The 18760-nt window shown below is 31.7% G+C and overlaps 2 protein-coding genes across 3 annotated transcripts in view; one reads left to right on the forward strand and one right to left on the reverse strand.

Moving 5' to 3' along the window:
• Window positions 1–6637: 6637 nt before the first annotated feature.
• LOC149905241 (ATP-dependent RNA helicase DDX54) lies at window positions 6638–14212 on the forward strand. The gene is made up of 13 exons (XM_090106560.1): window positions 6638–6911; window positions 7091–7270; window positions 7458–7641; window positions 7884–8230; window positions 8648–8858; window positions 9267–9385; window positions 9665–9778; window positions 10236–10427; window positions 10860–10973; window positions 11288–11415; window positions 11954–12089; window positions 13292–13418; window positions 14002–14212. Exons 1-13 carry the CDS (start codon window positions 6717–6719, stop codon window positions 14184–14186), a joined length of 2232 nt encoding a protein of 743 aa, XP_089962686.1. The 5' UTR covers window positions 6638–6716; the 3' UTR covers window positions 14187–14212.
• Window positions 14213–15163: 951 nt separating this feature from the next.
• Window positions 15164–18760, reverse strand: part of fwd (phosphatidylinositol 4-kinase beta fwd) — a 44838-nt gene continuing 41241 nt past the window's right edge. For both annotated transcript variants that reach the window (XM_090106623.1, XM_090106624.1), the window contains exon 10: window positions 15164–18489. In XM_090106623.1, coding sequence (XP_089962749.1) covers window positions 18308–18489 — 182 coding nt within the window. In that variant the 3' untranslated portion in view covers window positions 15164–18307. The remainder of the gene's footprint in view (window positions 18490–18760) is intronic.

Below are 18760 nucleotides of genomic sequence, written 5' to 3' on the forward strand. Positions count from 1 at the left end.
AGGGCACTGTCAATATATTGCGGAAAAATCTGTAAATCCGATCTTAAATATTGCAGATTCTAGTGTAGGAATAAGCGTTTTCTACATTTGCTTTTCTGACTGTCTTAGTGCTCTGTGCAATTACTAGCAAATATTTATAGAATTAGAAATACACTTTTTATACCTTTACGTGCATAATGATAAGAAGAATATGTGTATGAATGTATTAAACAATCTATTCGAATTCGTATAAAATATAATAACGAGTAAATTGCTTGAATTATATTAAAATTATTTTCTGTAAATAGCCCTTCTGTATACATTCAAGATAGGTTTTATATACATATAATAATCGTAAGATTATGCCATGGAAAGCTTTAATTCTTTATATTTTTATATAAGTTGCTATGATAAGGTTATTGTTATATAATATTAGTAATATATTTTAGATAGATCTTACTATTTAATAAATATTGCAACGAATAGTTGTTGTTTTTATTTCAGTACCTACAATTTATATCGTACGTACTAGGTACCTACTTAATATGAAAACAAATTTCATGTTAGTTTGTAAGTCAGTACATGTTATTATTATTTAATGTTATTGAAGTCAAAAATCATCATTCTATTTAGTGTTAAAAATTCAACTTCCAGGAATCACATTTATAATTAAGTAATAATGGTTAATAGTTTTCCTCATTTAAAAAATGCACATTATAATTTAAAAAATGTGCTTTTTATACGTCAAGATAATAATTAAAATATAATAGTATGTGGGTATTTATTTATCATAGGTCATAATAGAGCAATCAAGCTAGAATATTTTTCAAGGCACTCAACTCCAAACATCATTTTATTATGCTATATTGCCTAGAAATAGTAAAGGATAAAAGATCATAATTAAAAATAATGATTTATATTGCTCTATGTATTAATTAGTTATTTAAATACGGAAGTTAGGTTGTTATTATCAATATTTTTCCTGGGAAATAATAAATTGATTTGTTATCTGCTTAAAGATAATTGTTGGTATTAAAGTCAGTATAGTTCATTTACTAATTACAGTTAGCTACTAATTTTATGATTTTATAACACAATCACGAACAATTTACAATAATTAATGAAATAAATAAGATTCAGTATGCAGCGACAGCATAATATTGTTATATGTAACATCATAATTCACAAGTAGAGCAAAAGTGCTGGTTCGCTTTTAAAGCCACACCAAAACTACGTATCCAAACAAAAATATATTAGAAGATCTATGATAAACCCGTTTAATTTTTAAAACTAGATTTAATTTAACTATACCAGATAGTATTTTATTTGACTGAATTGAGAGAGCATTTTCAATACTTTTAAATTTTAATCAAAATCTCTTCGTAATTTAACACAGCGTTTATAACTTTAGGTACCTACATAATATAGGTGATTAGGTTGCCATCAAGAAGACTAATTGACATCAATTTATTAGTTTAAAGTCTAATCTATTTAAGTTATGAACAGTTAGTAATAGGGTAGACTTAAATAATAAGATAACAAAATTGAGAGAGAGTAGATGATTATGATGATGATTTAGAATTATGAAATTTTCATGAAGTTAAAAATGTATTACCATTTTGAAAAAACAATCAGATATAAATTCGGAGTAAATTATTATGAACCTACGCACAGAACAAACCACTCTATTCTCAAAATATCTTTTGGGAGAGGGATTAGGCGCGTAACACGCCTAAGTCCTAACAAAGATTCAAGATCAGTAACTTCATCGAATTTCTTAAGACATTACAACATATATATTTTATAAGAACTATTGATACCTAGTTCGAGTAGCTACCTGAGTATTGGTTTCATGTAGCTATCTGAATATGTATAGGTAGGTACTTTTGGTTTTTAATTTAGTAGATACCTATGTTTGTGAAAGTAACAATCATTTGCTTCGTTTCTTTACAATGAAAAGTGTGAGTCTATGCGTATAAGTATGTGTAAATTTTAATGACCATTAAAACGTCGTGTAATAGTGAGCAGGTTATAACAGGACCATTGCGCATGCGTGAAGAAACTGCTAACTCGGTCGCGACTCGCGAGTCGAGCGGCCTTGGTATCGATATACACTATACATGCATGCATTTTCGTCTTCAGTTCGTTGGACTTGGGGTGGCAGAACATAGATTGAATATTATAATTGAATGTGTATTAAAGGTCTACTACTGTAATACTACAGCCACATCCGAAAGTTTTCATTAATCTGCTAGATATCAAAATGTGTGTCTTAGGTTCATAGATAAACAAGCAACGTAAAGCCCATGTAAATTCCTATATATACATATATTAATATTAAATGCGTCCACTTCATTCGAGATAGAATTTGCATACTGCTTCATTTGAGAATTGATAGAGTTCGTACGAACGTCCGGTGAGGAGAGTCGTATAAATAAACATCAAATAAAATTGTTTTTGATATGATTCGATGACTTTGATGAACTTCAATAATTACAACTTACTTTTCAAGTTTACTTAGGTAGGAATTTTATATTTAATATGCTCTATGGCCTCTATGAATTTAAAAGTCAGCTATTCTATAAAAATTAATGTTTACAAACATTTCATAAATTTGAACAAAGCGTACAATAATATATAGATATAAACTTGAATTTTTCATCACAATTTGCAAATTACACGAAAGCGCAGTAAAATTAAGTTAATTAATTATGTTTACCGAGCCTAATCGCGGCCATTTGCCAGCAAATGCTGATAATAATTAGAAATAATCACCCAATCCTATTTATCCTATCACATCCTATTCACAACAATGTTTCACGTGTTTAACTCAATATTAATCAGATTTCTCTATTCAAATCAACTGAGAACTATATTTATTTGCTGTGTTTATAATTATTATGTGCAATAACAAAATTTTATTATTTTAATGAATATCTATAATCTATTTATACTGTTTTCTTATTTTTTGATTTTGAGCGAGATAAGGTTGAGGTCATTTTATTTATTTTTACCCTGGTTGAAAATCCACAACAAAGGGATACTTACGCCAAATAGCTATTAAACATTTTATTAGGTTCCTTAAATAAAACAACTGCAGTTTAACATGTAAAGTAATACATTTCTAAATAAGGACTATATGTATGTATTACGAAATATTAAACGCCATAATCCTATCCTATCCTACTAATATTATAAATGCGAAAGTTTGTGAGGATGTGTGTGTGTGTGTTTGTTACTCTTTCACGCAAATACTATTGAACCGATTACAATGAAATTAAGCACACATTTAGAGGGTAACTTGGATTAACACATAGGATAGGTTTTATCCCGGAAAACCCAAGCGAACGGGAACTATGCGGCTTTTTTTAGAATTTAAAGATTTTCCAGATCACAGGTTATTTTTCACAGGATTTCTTTTTATTTTCAGCCATATTTTAAGGGAAAGGAAAGTCTGTCTTATATTTAAGTTTCCACTTTCTAATTGGAAGAAAATTCGAGTCAAATCGTAGATACGCAGTATATTTTTGCTTCTATAGTCCAATTAATATATTTTGAATAATGATAATTTTATTTTCAACACAAATGTACAAATTTATTCCGATTTTAAATCGAACCAACTGGCACCTTGACCCTACGAATGACTACGCCATTGAATTACAATTCGAAATAAATCATCATTTATATCATAAACCATCTTAATGAGTGGACAAGAAATATTTTTAATTCCTCTTAGTATGTTTATTGCTGTACTACAACATAATAAAATTGATCGGTCAATGCTGTCTTCATTTTTTTGTTCATTAATTCAGATTTTTTAAATGTAAGTATACTTTTATAGAAATTCCAAAACTCAAATTGCAATTGAACATCCCAATTTATAAAAATACCTGTACAATTTCTACAAATGGATCCAACCGGCAACAATCATCAAAATCCGTTCACCCAGGTTCAGTCATTTCGAACAAATCCAATAAGACATTCAGTCGAATTGAGAATTATTTCTTTTGAAGTCAGTATTGTATACAATAGACATTATTAATGAGAAAATTAACATATTAAAATGTCTAGTCAGGTTAACCTAACCTTCAAAACATTACCGGAGTCCTGAAAAAATCGGGTCAGACTACAATGTATGTACCTACAATTAATATGCGACTTATATATGTAATTTATGTTAATTTCAATGTTACTGAAGAAATTATTTAGTACTGTCTGAGGAATTACTTATACAATAATGTATCGAAAATAACATGACGACCTATGGGTCAACTGATGCACGCAAGGTCAATTCGTAACGTCAGTCATTCAACTTAAACTTTTTTAGTCTTACATAAAAAGCTCTACCTATATTATTTTAATTTACAGCTTCGCTCTTGTAATAGTTTTTGGTATTAGTAACAAATAAAGATACGAATACAATATAATTTGCAATGCCGTCAAGTTCCTCATAGAATTGTGGAAACTCTACATTGATATTATAATTCTAGAATTGAAAACTAATAAAACAATGCAAAACTAAACTAATAAGCGGAATTTGCATACATTTACGAATTACGTTTAAAGTATAGTAGGTACTTACTATCAAACTATATTTGAAAAGTATTTAGTTTTATAGCATTCAAATGCTCTATAAATGAGAAATTTTAAAAGAATATTAAAAAATTAGATCATGAGGGATTCTAATTTCGAAACCGCGTCATTTTGCCATGCCAGGATAACGCCTAGCCTCTTGGCCACCGCCCACCAGTGATACTGTTGACTGTAGACTGAATTCGACAAAGGTACCGTAAGTAGGTACCTAATTAATTTTCTATCGTATAAAATGTTTGTTGTGATATTCCAATACGTACAGTCTATTAGTTAATTATGCGGAAAAGGAGTTTACGACCACAAGAATGCTAAAGACAAATGAATGTTTACATAATATTATATACAATATTATAGCATTCTACTTCATGGAAAACTAATTACTACCTCCCGCCAATAAAAAAGCCGACGTGTTTTAATTCACATTTCTCGGGAAAACCAAATTCAGTGTTTGTTAGGTAATTCGCATCGCAATAATTTATCATAAAAAACAACTGACCAAAATAAAATATATTATATATACTTAGTTACTGTTTACCACAACATGTTGAAGGTCAAATAACAATTATCAAACAATAAGCAGCATAAAAACCTCTCTGTAATTTATAAAATTTAAATAGTAAAATTTACTCCGGTGAAAACTGAAGATTATACCTAGTATTAATTACTTCCTTTCTCTCAATTTTCTCTGCTGGATTTAATGTGAATGATAGGACCGTAAATATTTTTTGATAATTTTTATGATCCTATTCCGCTATTTTTTATAATAATAAATGATAATATTTTTATTATAAAAAATAGGGCCCATAGACTTTATTATAATAAAGCTCATTAAGTAATAAAGCAACAGTATCTATATTTTAAGTTAAAATAAAGTTTATGTAGCACTTATACTAAAATATTATACAAAAATGCCCTTAATGCTAAGTATAAATATCCCAAAGTGTGGTATCGATCACATGCCGAAAGCACTCTAGATTTTAGGTTTATAATTTATTATATGGAGATTTAAACATACAGAAGCTTGACATAGTTATCAGAATATTGCGAAATGCAATTAGCTTTGGCCGTAAGGAAGATGTATTTACCAGTCCTACTAATATTATAAATGCGAAAGTTTGTGAGGATGTGTGTGTTTGTTACTCTTTCACGTAAATACTACTAAACCGATTACAATGAAATTTAGCACGCATATCGAGAATAACTTGGATTAACACATAGGATAGGTTTTATCCCGGAAATCCCGGGAACGGGAACTATGCGGGTTTTCCTTTGAAAACGCGGGCGAAGCCGCGGGCGGAAGTCTAGTAATTTATATATGAGAATAGTGTACCTATACCACAGAATACATAATAGTAGCTAAACGCTACCTATACCTCGTGAGATTGTGTGACAGTGTGTGTTTGAATAGCCGAAGCCGTAATAATAAGTTTTTCTAATATTGTCGATGGATTATTGTGGTTGACGATATTTCAGCGAAACAACAAACAAAAAGTAAGTTTTACGACGATCTGATTTTGTGTGCCGATAAAGGGCTGTAAAACCCTTCAAGACATACCACTGACTAATATTGAATACCTACATAATATTATGTGTATAAAGTTTGGGTTCTCTTTGTTTGTTTCATAGACTTTGGTTGTACATTGTTTATTAAGAGTCACGTGACGGAAGTTCAACATATTATTGCAGTTCGATCAAATATTTCGATTACTACCTACCTATTATTAATTGCTCAAACCATTTGGAAGGTTTATTGTGAAGTAGAGTGAATTGACATTATGATTAATAAATATATAAAGCGAGAGACCCCGATAGTAACAAAAATGTTCAACTTCGTTGACTAGAATATTATAATAAAGATCAACTAAAAATACCTTATTAATTTCGGGGATTTTTTTTTTTTTTTTTGATATTGTTAGAATTCATCCCCGTATGTATTTCCCATATTTAATAGAATCTGTGATTATGTAGGAAGTTGTTTAATCTGTCTTTGTCTGACAAATGACATCTGACAATGACATTTAAAACGTTTATTGAATATTGACACTTGTCAGCTGTCACAACACAACCTAAGTATTTGCACGTGTTGAAAAGCAAAAGAAAATTTATTAAAAACTTAAGTAATGTGTAGTTAAATAATTAACATAATGTTGCCGCCAAAAGACGTTGGCAATGAATTGCCGGGTTTCGAAGCCCCTCATGAAGAAATAACAAAAAAAGATGGACCGAGTAACAAAAAGAAGAAAAATTCAGGAGGCTTTCAATCTATGGGCTTTAGCTTTCCAGTTCTAAAAGGAATAACCAAGAGAGGCTATAAACAGCCCACACCAATTCAAAGAAAAGTATGTTGTGTATTGTTGATTTTATTTCAGAAGACATTTATATTTTGTAGATAAAGGTTTTCCTGCATGGTCAATTACTAGTTATATGATGTTGAATGTTATACTAATTGTATATAAAAATAAGTGATATGAGCACTGCAGAAGGCGTTAAACACTAAACTATGTTAATATCTTTACAGACAATACCAATAGCACTTGAGAACAAAGATGTTGTGGCCATGGCTCGCACAGGATCTGGTAAAACAGCCTGTTTCGTATTACCCATACTTGAGAAGCTCACCTCGCAAGCACATAAAGCCATGCCTGGCAAAAACATGAGAGCTCTTATTCTATCGCCCACAAGGGAATTGGCGTTACAGGTAATAAGTAGTTGGATACTTAAAAATATATAGAATATTGTGAACATAATGATTATGGTATGATTAAAATAAACAATAATTTCTTAAAATATACATTTCAAATCCAAAAAGTTAGTATATGAAACATGTATTTTATTTAACAAGACTTGGACAGTGCATAATTTCATTTCATTTCTTATTTTTGTAGACTATTCGTTTTGTCCGAGAACTCGGCAAATTTACTGGACTTACATCAGCAGCTATATTGGGAGGAGAATCAATTGACAGTCAGTTTGCCATAATGTCTGGCAATGTACCTGATATTGTAGTGGCTACTCCCGGACGTTTCCTACACATATGTATTGAGATGAACCTCAAATTAGACAATATCAGTATGTATTCTTAATTATTTCATGCCTTAGTGTGATTAAATTTTATTATGATGTTTAAATCTTCCCATAATTTGATATTTTTAATTGTTGCAAGCATATTCCATTGCTTTTGTTGTATGAAGAAGCTCTATTCACGACATTAAAGACAAAAGTAGTAAAATATATTTTAAGTTAATAAGAATAATGAAACTTTATATAGAAAGTAAAATTCTTTCTGTAAAAGTCTTACATTTAATTTCCAGAGGTTGTAGTATTTGACGAAGCAGACAGGCTATTTGAGCTCGGTTTCGGAGAGCAACTACAAGAGATAGTCGCAAGATTGCCCACAAGTCGACAAACATTGTTATTTTCTGCGACGCTACCTAAAATGCTTGTTGAGTTCGCGAGAGCTGGTCTAACAGATCCAGTGTTAATACGATTAGACGTTGATTGGAAATTGCCATCAACATTATGGCTGGGTTGGATTTATGTGAGGGCTGAGTTGAAAACGGCAGCACTCTTGCTTTTACTAGATAGAGTGTTGACTCCCACCACTCCGCAGGCTGTTGTTTTTGCCGCTACTAAACATCATGTGGAATATTTACATCTAGTAAGTATGATATTTATTGAACATACATATGTAATAGATATTCCTTTGTATACATGGCCCCATCTTTCATTGTTTTTGTGATGCTATATTGAGTGCTGTTTATATATTCGCCTTTCAAAATAATAGAAACATGCAGTGCTTAGTCTGTTATAGAGACTTTAAAATAGACTGAAAACTTAGCTTGTTCCATTTACATAAATGTATTTTATTTTCCCATTTAATAATTTTCATTTTTCTATTTTTAAAGTGAAACTTCTTTAGGCGTGTTGAGAGTAAAATTTCAAGGTCACGTCAGGGTAATACCGTCACAAGCAAGACAATGATTTTGATATCTTTGAATCTTGCAAAAGAAGTTTCACTTCTGACATGTGTGCTCGGCACACACGCCTTTTTTTTAGATACTAAACCTATTTCTAGATACTAAAACAAGCGGGTATAACGTCAACCTATGCTTACTCGGGCCTCGATCCATCGGCCAGGAAGATAGCTCTCGGCAAGTTCACGAATAAGAAGTGTTCAGTGCTCATTGTCACTGATGTAGCGGCCAGAGGGTTGGACTTGCCGTCACTTGACACTGTCATCAATTATAACTTCCCCGCTAAACCGAAACTGTTTGTGCATAGAGTTGGTAAGTTTTTAAAATTACTTTTAACTTTTTTAATGTTAGATAATGATGTCTAGTAAAAATGGCAAGCAAATTTTTCCTGTATTTTCATATAGAAACATGAATAATTCTATTTTTAATAGATATTTAATTTTAAATACATATAGTAGTTCTATTAAGTTATTGTAAATGAATGGTTTGAAAATAATGTTTAAATTTATTTTAAAAAGCTTGTGTAACACATATTAGTTACCTCATTTATAACTTAAGAACAATTAAATGAATTTTAATGACTTTTACTCTTGTTTTGTATGATTCGGCGAGAGGCAAGTTTTAGTGAAACTTATGTATTAAATTTTTCTTAGATTAATTTCATTTAAAGTCAACTATAGATATAAAATTTGTCTAATCTATAAAATTCGTAATGGCAAGGTCGTAGTGCTCGTGCCGGAAGGGCGGGGCGAGCGTTATCGTTAGTGGCTGCTGAAGAACTAGCACATTTACTGGATCTGCAACTTTTCCTTGGAACCGATTTGATTCCACCAAATCAGGTAATGTTTTTTATTTGCGCATGTTTTTATATCAGCCATAAGTTGTATGTGTGAATTTGTTTTGGTTTGGAATGTAATCCAATTAATATGTGATTATTTTTAATGTATCATTTGTGGAAATGGTTCTTAAATGATTTATGAAAGCTTTATTTTTTCATTTTTGCAGACTACTGCCTAAAAATTTTTGTGGCAATTACTGACTTATTGCAATAGTATCTACAAATATGAATTAAATTGAATTTAGTTTTCGTTTTAAATATTTTATATTGTACTTAACAGATTGAAGAGACTGGCACAGACTGTCCCAGTGGAGTCTGGGGTTCGATGCCGATTAGTTTATTAGAGCTCAGACACCAGGATGTTATGGCGTGGGAAAAGAATTACTCGGAAATAGTGAGTATAACTAAATAAAATACTTAATATACTAATGTTTTTGTTTTTCACCCGCGTTTTCAAAGAAAAACCCGCACAGTTTCCGTTCCCGTGGGATTTCCGGGATAAAACCTATCCTATGTCCCGGGGTAAAAAGTAGCCTATGTCCTTTCTCGGGTATCAAAATATCTCTATACCAAATTTCATGCAAATTGGTTCAGTAGTTAAGGCGTGATTGAGTAACAGACAGACAGACAGAGTTACTTTCGCATTTATAATATTAGTATGGATTTTTGGTCAAATAGCATTAGTAAAAGTAGGTTAAATAATATAAGGATAGAAATGTTTTTGTTTACTGATCTTTTATATAACTGAGCTCAAATGGTAATAAATTTTAACTACATAACAAGGAAAATTTGAGAAACCAAAAGCATTTATAGGGTTTTCAGAAATTAATACTCAATTATCGATAATATAGGAAGACGCCAGTCGAGTATGCGGCCGTGGTTGGCAGCAATACATAAAATGGCGGGAACCAGCTTCAGCAGATGCAAACAAACGTGCGAAACAGTTGACCCCGCCCACCGCGCCACACCCCTTCGTGATCGACCAATCAGAGCGCGCCGCTGACGAGCTTGTGGACCAGATAAAGAACTTTCGACCTAAAGGCGTAAGTGTTAAGAGCTAATTTCTATTGTTGAGTAGTGAAAATTATTGAGATATCGCAGTTTTTTCTGTGATTAATGTATCATTAATTATTAACCGACTTCAAAAAAAAGGAGGAGGTTATCAATTCGGCCGGTATGTTTTTTATATTTTAAGATCTACTTATTTCTTTATTAAAAAAAAAAAAAAACAAAATTAAACTTAAAATTTATTTTACCACAGGCCACTTGATGATAATTATTAATTATATTAACATTAGTGACACACTTATTTATTTCTTATACATATATTTTTTTTACTTAATAAATTAGTTGAAAACTAGAGTTAAATTGATACTGAGTAGAAATGTTTTCCTATCGTCTTAACGCCATTTTTATGCAAATATACTTATTTTAAGATTACAATGCAAACTTGAATTAGAATTGATTTATTCCAGACGATATTAGAGTTAACCGGAAGAAACGATTCTCCAATGTACCTCGCAATGAAAGCCAAGAGGCGCGTTCACGGAAAAACCGTACAAAAGACTAGAAGCAATAAGGATGGACAGGTATGAAATGTTTTAAAATATTATTATGTATTTTAAGTCTTCAACTTTCGCCTTGAATCTATGTAATTTTTTTTTCAAATATTACGTATAATAATTTAATTATCAGGAAATTAAAATCTTCAACTTTAGTCTTGAATCTTTGTAAAAAAAAATTTCAAATATTACTTATAATAATTTTACTATCAGGAAATTAAAATCTGCATACTTAGTAATTTTTTAGCATTTCTAGTAGAATGAGTTGTAGTGGAAATCGAGTCTTATCGGATATAATTTAGTCAGTGAAAATAAATCTAGCTGCTAATTATAAATTTCAGGGTGAACTAGAAATCTTGAATCAAAATGGATCAGAAAGTTCAGAAAAGAATAAAAAGAAGAGGAAAGCAGTGGTTCGCGATGAAAACTATATACCACACTTTGCAAGTGATCAACACACTGAATCTGGGTATGGAGTCTTAAATATAATTAATCTAATTTAATATCGCTCTCTTCATGTTTCACACGTCAAATCGGTTTATTTATACGCTTTGGTACAAAATTTACTTAAAAGCAAAATCCTAGGAGCTTTCCGAGTTCCTAAATGAAGGAAACAGACCTTTGCAATAATTACAACATGTACCTAAAATCTAATACATAATTGTTTTTGTGTTTGTTCATTAGTAGCAAACGCACAAAAAACATTTCATACTTAAAATATTATTTTTGAAGTGAAAACTTCTTTAGCGGCGTTGGGTATAAAATCTTAAACTCGCGTCAGGACACGTGGCCTGATCGAAAAAGCGTAAGACGGATTTTTTTTTAGCCCTTATATTCCATGCGTAAGACGGATACCATTCCAAAATATCAAACATGCTGAACGTTAATAATCAAGTTTTCACTTCTGCCGGCACTCCCGAATGCAACCCGTCTTTTTTTTTCTCTATTTATTTATATGTTTTAATTCTGTTATTCTATTTATTTATATATTTTAATTCATGTTACAGTATGTCAGTGAACTTCGCGAGTAACGCTGCGCAAGCGCAACTAGATGTGTCCGCGGACTGCGGGGACGGGGCGAGGGCCAACCGCGCGCAACTGCGGTGGGACAGGAAGAGGAAGAAGATGGTGCATGTTGATCCGGTACGTGGATGAAACTAAATAAAAAAAAATGTTGTGTGGTTTTATGAAACCACGGTAAAAGTGAAACTTTCCGAACACTGCTTTATACCTACTCGGCAGCCGACCGTCACGCGATATACGCTACACAGACCAAAAAGTTTGAGACGATGTAATAAAAGTTTCACTTTAAAATGTGTGCGTGTACTATTGTACACACGTAAGAAGAGAAACGTCTTTATGACCTTATTTTCAAAAAAATAATTTACTATACATGCAACTTTACAGAAATACGTCAATCACGCGTGGTAGGGATAAAAACAAGATGGCGCGTAACGAAAAAATGTTACACCAAATTTTTTTCCAACCCCGATAAAGAAGTTTCACTTCAAAAACTCAAACTTATTTTTATATAAAAAAAAGTTGAGCACACGTGTCAGTAGTGAAACTTCTTTGACTAGGTTCAAAGATACCAAAATCGTCGCCATACTCTATGACGTGACGGTTCTGCCATGACGCGAACTTGAAATTTTACTCTCAACGCACCTTAAGAAGTTTCACTTCAAAAAGTTTATGTCATTTTATCAGCTTTCTGGTGGAGAAAAATGTTTTCAAATCGGCACAGTAATTTCTTGTGTTCAGTACCAACAACCATTTCATAATATTATGTTTTGTTGTAATAATTATAAAATGTTGGAAAATGCATTTGTCATTGTTCCCTTCTTCAACATAAAGAATTATAGAATCTTTTTTTTTATACTACTACATGCTGATATAATTTATAATTTGTATTATTATTTATTACCTCTAGATTTAGAACTGCATTATATAGTTTAGTATTTGAAATGAAACACACTAGTTCCACTTTTGTTCACTTTAAAATTATTTTTTTAGTGATTATAAGTAAAAACTACGACCGGTTTCAAAACATCATCGTCATAGATAACTAGGGAATCGTGTGCTTCATTTCAAAAAATCTTTATCTTCATCGTTTTTGACGTGACAACGTCTTATAATTCGATAGCGCCGGCTGCACGCACGAAAAAACATGACTCATGCGGCGTTACCTCGCTCTGAGGCGTTCCATGTTAAGCTTGAAGTGCAAGCGAGAGCGCGGAACGAGCGACAAAGAAGCACAATCGGACGTTGTCACGTTCAACTATCATCAGTACCGACTTTACAGACAACCAATTTTTTAATAAATTTATAATTCTATACTACAACAGGACGGCGGTCGCAAAATGATCCGCACGGAGAGCGGCGGGCGCGTGCCCGCGTCCTACCGCAGCGGGAAGTTCGACGAGTGGAAACGACGCAATCATTCGGACGGAGATGTTACGGGGCAGAAGCTGCGTGAGTTTGCTATGTCTTTGTATTTATTCATGTTATCGTGAGGCGAAGCTACCGTTTAAAGGTGCTTTTATACGAAAGATGTGTGAAAATGAGCGAGGGATGTGTTTGTAAAAATTTATATCGCTTAATTTAGCCTTTGAAGCGATACTATCTATACTAATATTATAAAGAGGAAAAGTTTGTAATTATGTAATTATGTATGTATTGTTTTCACGCATAAACCTCTTTACCGATTTTGATGAAATTTGGCAAAGACAATCTTTAGACCCTGAGAAAGAACATAGGCTACCTTTTATTGCGAAATATGTACCACGGGCGAAGCCGGGGCGGACCGCTAGTTAATAATAATCCTTACAGTCGTTAAATACTGTATTATTAACTAACTTTGCCTATAAATCTCATTAAAAAAAAAAGTGACAGTTAATGGCTTTTTTTTTCTTGTAGTGAAAAAAGTTGTTTTATTAATTTATTGTTACATCAATAATTAACTCAATGTTTGTCTATCTCAAGTATTATTAATTAATTTTCGCAAATCGTGTGTAGCAAATAATTTATAAACATATAATTTGTTATTATTCCGCAGCATCAGAGTTCCGTCCCCGCTGGGTGAAACACAACGAGCGTGTATCAAAGAAAATGCACGGAACCAATGAAATGAGAGATTCGCAGCAGATCGTCAAGGAGAGGATACGAAAGGACAAGATCAAACAGAAACTGAAACACAAGGGAAAGGGAAAGGGCAAAGGGAAAGGCAAGAAGAGAAAGTGATGTGTATAATAAATGTGAAATTTGAATTTGTGTTTTATTTACCACCAAAGACATTTTCGTAAGCTTTACTATCTTAAGGCCTTACTAATAAAAAGTTATACAATGGATAAATTTCAACCATTTTCTACCATAGCTGTGTCCTGCTCTTGCTCACATGAAACGTCAATCATAAAAACAAGACAGGTTATTGCAATAACTAATCCATTGAATAGCGAATGGGTAACATTTTATTAGTAAGACCGATTACATAATATTTTGAAAAGCAAATAAATTATAATATATTGTAATATTGAACGTGTACGTACAGTGCAGCGCCGAAATGACAGCAAACATAGCAGTAGGGAAATGACGTTCAAGCATTCGGCTTGTTCCGTTGTGTGTTCCTCTGATCTATTCATGTGAATAGCCAATATAATATTATGTTAATTAGAATTTTGAACAGTTATTAGTTAACGTAGTCTACACAAATTGTTCTATGTTTATGAATTGAATAAGCTCCAAAAGTATTGGACCGATCTTAATGGTTTTTCACTAATATAAAGCTACAGCATTAGCATATTACTTATCTGTGATATTAGGAAGTAGTAACATAATATTACCTATGCTATATTTGATTTCGTTTTTATCCTGTGTCAGCCGGGATGAGAGGCTAGTATTTGATAAAACTAGATGATGAAGATGTCGACATCTTTTAAGAAAATAAGTACTTATATAAATATATACTTACAATACTTATTAATTAAAGTACTTAGTTTTCCTGTTATTTGTTATTCAACCTTGGCAATTAATAAGTCAACAGCCAGAATCAAATTAACATTTTTGGCACTACTTTCCTCAAGCGAAATACTCATACTTTTTATAAATAAATTAAGCAGACACATAATGCACAGTTTAATTATGATGTAAAAAATAAATTTCAAAATAAAAGACGCCAATTTGGTTCATGGTTTAATAGGTAAGCAATAAAAATCCTCAAAAATCATAGTATAGTTATATTTAAAAAAAGATAGACATTAGTTATTTACCTAAAATTATCTGTACACGTCGATAAATAACAAGCAATAATCGATTTGGAGGAGAAACATTGAATTTGGACTGAATCATACATATTCTGGTATGTAGAGAAAACATATTTACAATTTTAAGAGAATCTATCAAACATACGATTATAGAATACCATATATGTATAATATAAAATATTTGAAGGTACATTATATACTTATAAGCTATCAACACGTCAGTCGACACACCACAATAATATATCAGCGAATACAGTTCGAGCACGCATTACAAAAATTTTGTTCGAAAATTATATTCACGTCTTTCAAGCATATACACCGACACATTACAACAGCCTTAATATATTTAAAATATTTTTCTTCAAGCAGACAATTCTCTCGATTTATACACAAATCGATAAAATACATAAGATTTACTAAACATTGCTTCAATGTTTTCCGAATTACAAACACCGATTGTTTTGGTATCTAACTTAAATTTACTTTTCGATAACTATCAGAGTTCCCCGTTCAGAATTTAAAAGTCAGAACATACAATGTCGTCACGATAAAGTTTACTTATCGTGACGACATTGAATTGGCGTGACACTCGTAAATGACCAACTCTCGTATTTTTACCAATATAAAAATGGAATGCCTTTTGATATGGTGTTTAATACTATGTTTGCAAATACCGTTTCCACGTCATCACTTCAACAAAATAATCCACAAGAAACATTCAAAATTCATCATCTGAATTATTAACATACAATGATAAAATATTAACATACGATTAATTATTTATTGCATTCTGTAGACTTATTTATATTGAAGATGGAAAAATATAAGCGAATTTCTTTAGGATAAAGCTTAAAATTTGGCAACAATCTTATTCACGTGTATGGATTGAAAAAATAGCGCATATATTTTTCGTAATGTCTTAACAAATTAAAATTATATTGCAGATCCACTCGACAAATACAGTAATCGTAAATAAAGGTACAATAATTATAAATATCTTACTAAAACTTGACAAAATATCTTAATAAATTGGGATTTTTTTTTGTATTGACTTAACTTTCCGTTCAATTCACAATCAGCGACAATGTAAACGACGCTACAATTTAAATATTATCAAAAAAGTGTATAATGTAACTAATGAAAGTATTCTTTCACAGCTCGCGTCACTATAATTTTATCTAGATAGTATCATAGTTGGTGTCTTGGACATGTCTATCTAACATTGTCTAAATCATAACTATACAAATTACAATAATTTCCAAGTCTAACTAAATCGTTTACACGCCTAGCTTCCACAGATCACCGTACATCCACACAGACAATTTACATTAAAACTTATTCGGATAATAAACCTAAATCTAAACCATTTCACGCCTGAAACAATCAGTCTTCTCTTTGCGAAAATTTTTTTTTTTATATTTACATTTCCTGACTTACATCTGCATGTTCATTTACAAGGGAACCAGTAGGCGCTACGAAACCAAATATATACTAAGACTTTGATTATTATTTAGTATTATTATTAGATTAAAATTATTTTTTGATGATAAGGCGTTGTCTTTGATGGATAGAGAAAACGTAGCGAGGCGAAATATTTTGAAATAACTTTTTTATGACTGAAATTTCTAAAATAATACCCAATTCAGGAAAATATAGTATTTCACATCGATACGCTTTCACATTGTAATCTTTTGAAAAAAAATCTCAAGTGATCCAAACTAAAACATAGCCAACCAAAATCTTACATTATTGATGTTCAAAATAATCGTTATATTGTCGTCTTTACTTATGCAAAAGTAAATGAGACAAAACACTTACATTGTTTATCGTTGAGAAACTATTAATAAGATGGAATAAAAAAAAATTAAAATAAATCGTCGTCACGACAAAGTGTGAACGGACTTTTGATGTACTAAACACGTTCTACAGAAAACTACAATGGACGGGTCAAACAAATGTTCAACAGAACAATACTATGATATTGCTTTGTTCATATATTTAATTTATACATGACGCATGTGTATGGCACAAATATTTAACAAAAACTTCTCGGATGAAGATTTGATGCGCAAAAAAACTATTTTTCTCGAAACTACTGCGTCTTTACACAAAGAAATGTCTTTGTGACAATGAAAATTATGTTTTGAATATAATTTCAGATCATATTACGTCGAGGTAAGTTCAAGTATGTAATTTTATGCCATGTCATAATTCATTTGGATTTTTTATCAAATGTAATCGTACAATCGATGGATAAAGATATTCCTTTAATCTTACGGATAATACATTAGTATTATTACACGATAAATCGTATTGATGTTATTTCGAATAATATTCATTTCGAGATTTTTGTTAAATTTTACCAAATAATACATTTTATTTTTGGTAAAAAGTTCGTGATATTGTCACTTTAGTGATGTGTCTTAATCTTCCTCTATTGCTTGATTTGTATATAACCAAAAAACCTTCATTTGTGATTGGTAGAATTCCTTTCTGTGAAAAATTTGTTTCAATATGTATGTTCAGAAAGTTCTCGTTTTAAGCCTGAGAAAGTAATGAGGGTTTCTACCCTCATTTCATATTCTTTTCAATAATGTACTGTCACTATGTAGCCCAGACGCCAAAACCTTTAAGTGTTTTATTTACCACCAGAATTAACACCGCTTATTCGTGCTGTTATAGCCACAGTGTTAATAGTCGCTTTACAGTATCTCGTATGTTAAGATAGAAGATGTACTAGAAGCGACTATTACAACGTGACTCTATTTAGAGAAGACAGAGTTTTTATGTAGAGCTGGCTGGCGCGACACAATTCCTTTGTTATATTACTGTCATTGGTAGTTACAAATCTCTATGTAGAGCGGGCGAACGCGGCTAGAGAACATTTTGACGTGACAACGTCTTATAATTCGATAGAGCCGGCTGCACGCACGAAAAAACATGACTCATGCGGCGTTACCTCGCTCTGAGGCGTTCCATGTAAGGCCAGAAACGGACGTTGTCACGTTCAATATTATCGTCAGTAAACCGACTTTACAGACAAGGAATTTTTTCATATGTCAACCATGGTAGCTATATGTCTCTATGTAGAGCGGGCAATCGCTACAGTATACCATTAGTATAGTACTGGTAGTTATCATAGAGCCGAGTGGAGAGCGAATGTAGAGCGTCACTAACGAGTCTATCCACGAGTTGGCGTAGTTGGGGTTCCGTACGACCGATGTGGAAACGAGCTCGGAATGAAGATACGGAACTACTGCTTCGGAGACACGCTAGTTGACCACCTTTGAATAGAATAATCGCTGTTAGCACTCGAAAATGTTATTTGTTAATACTAATATACAGGGTGTTCATATTTAATGAAAATCAATAGCCATTGGATATCATATGATACAGAATGTTCATGTATAATAGAAAGTAGCTGTAAATATATTAGGTAACCATTTTACAGAGGTAAGCATTTGCTGTACCAATGGAATTTTTCAAACCAATTTTATTGATATTTACTTTTGTTAGTTACATTAGTCTCTATCACAGATCGACTTACAATAATGT

This window comes from Colias eurytheme, chromosome 10, assembly GCF_061535395.1.
Source record: "Colias eurytheme isolate Ceu_HAF_F1 chromosome 10, ilColEury1 Martin Lab GWU primary, whole genome shotgun sequence".
NCBI lineage: Eukaryota > Metazoa > Arthropoda > Insecta > Lepidoptera > Pieridae > Colias > Colias eurytheme.

Coding starts and splice junctions, on each gene's coding strand:
- LOC149905241 (XM_090106560.1), top strand. CDS start 6,717: ATGTTGCCGCCAAAAGACGTTGGCAATGAATTGCCGGGTTTCGAAGCC. Junction 7,271..7,457: donor CAAGGGAATTGGCGTTACAG/GTAATAAGTAGT, acceptor TTATTTTTGTAG/ACTATTCGTTTTGTCCGAGA. Junction 7,642..7,883: donor CCTCAAATTAGACAATATCA/GTATGTATTCTT, acceptor TTTAATTTCCAG/AGGTTGTAGTATTTGACGAA.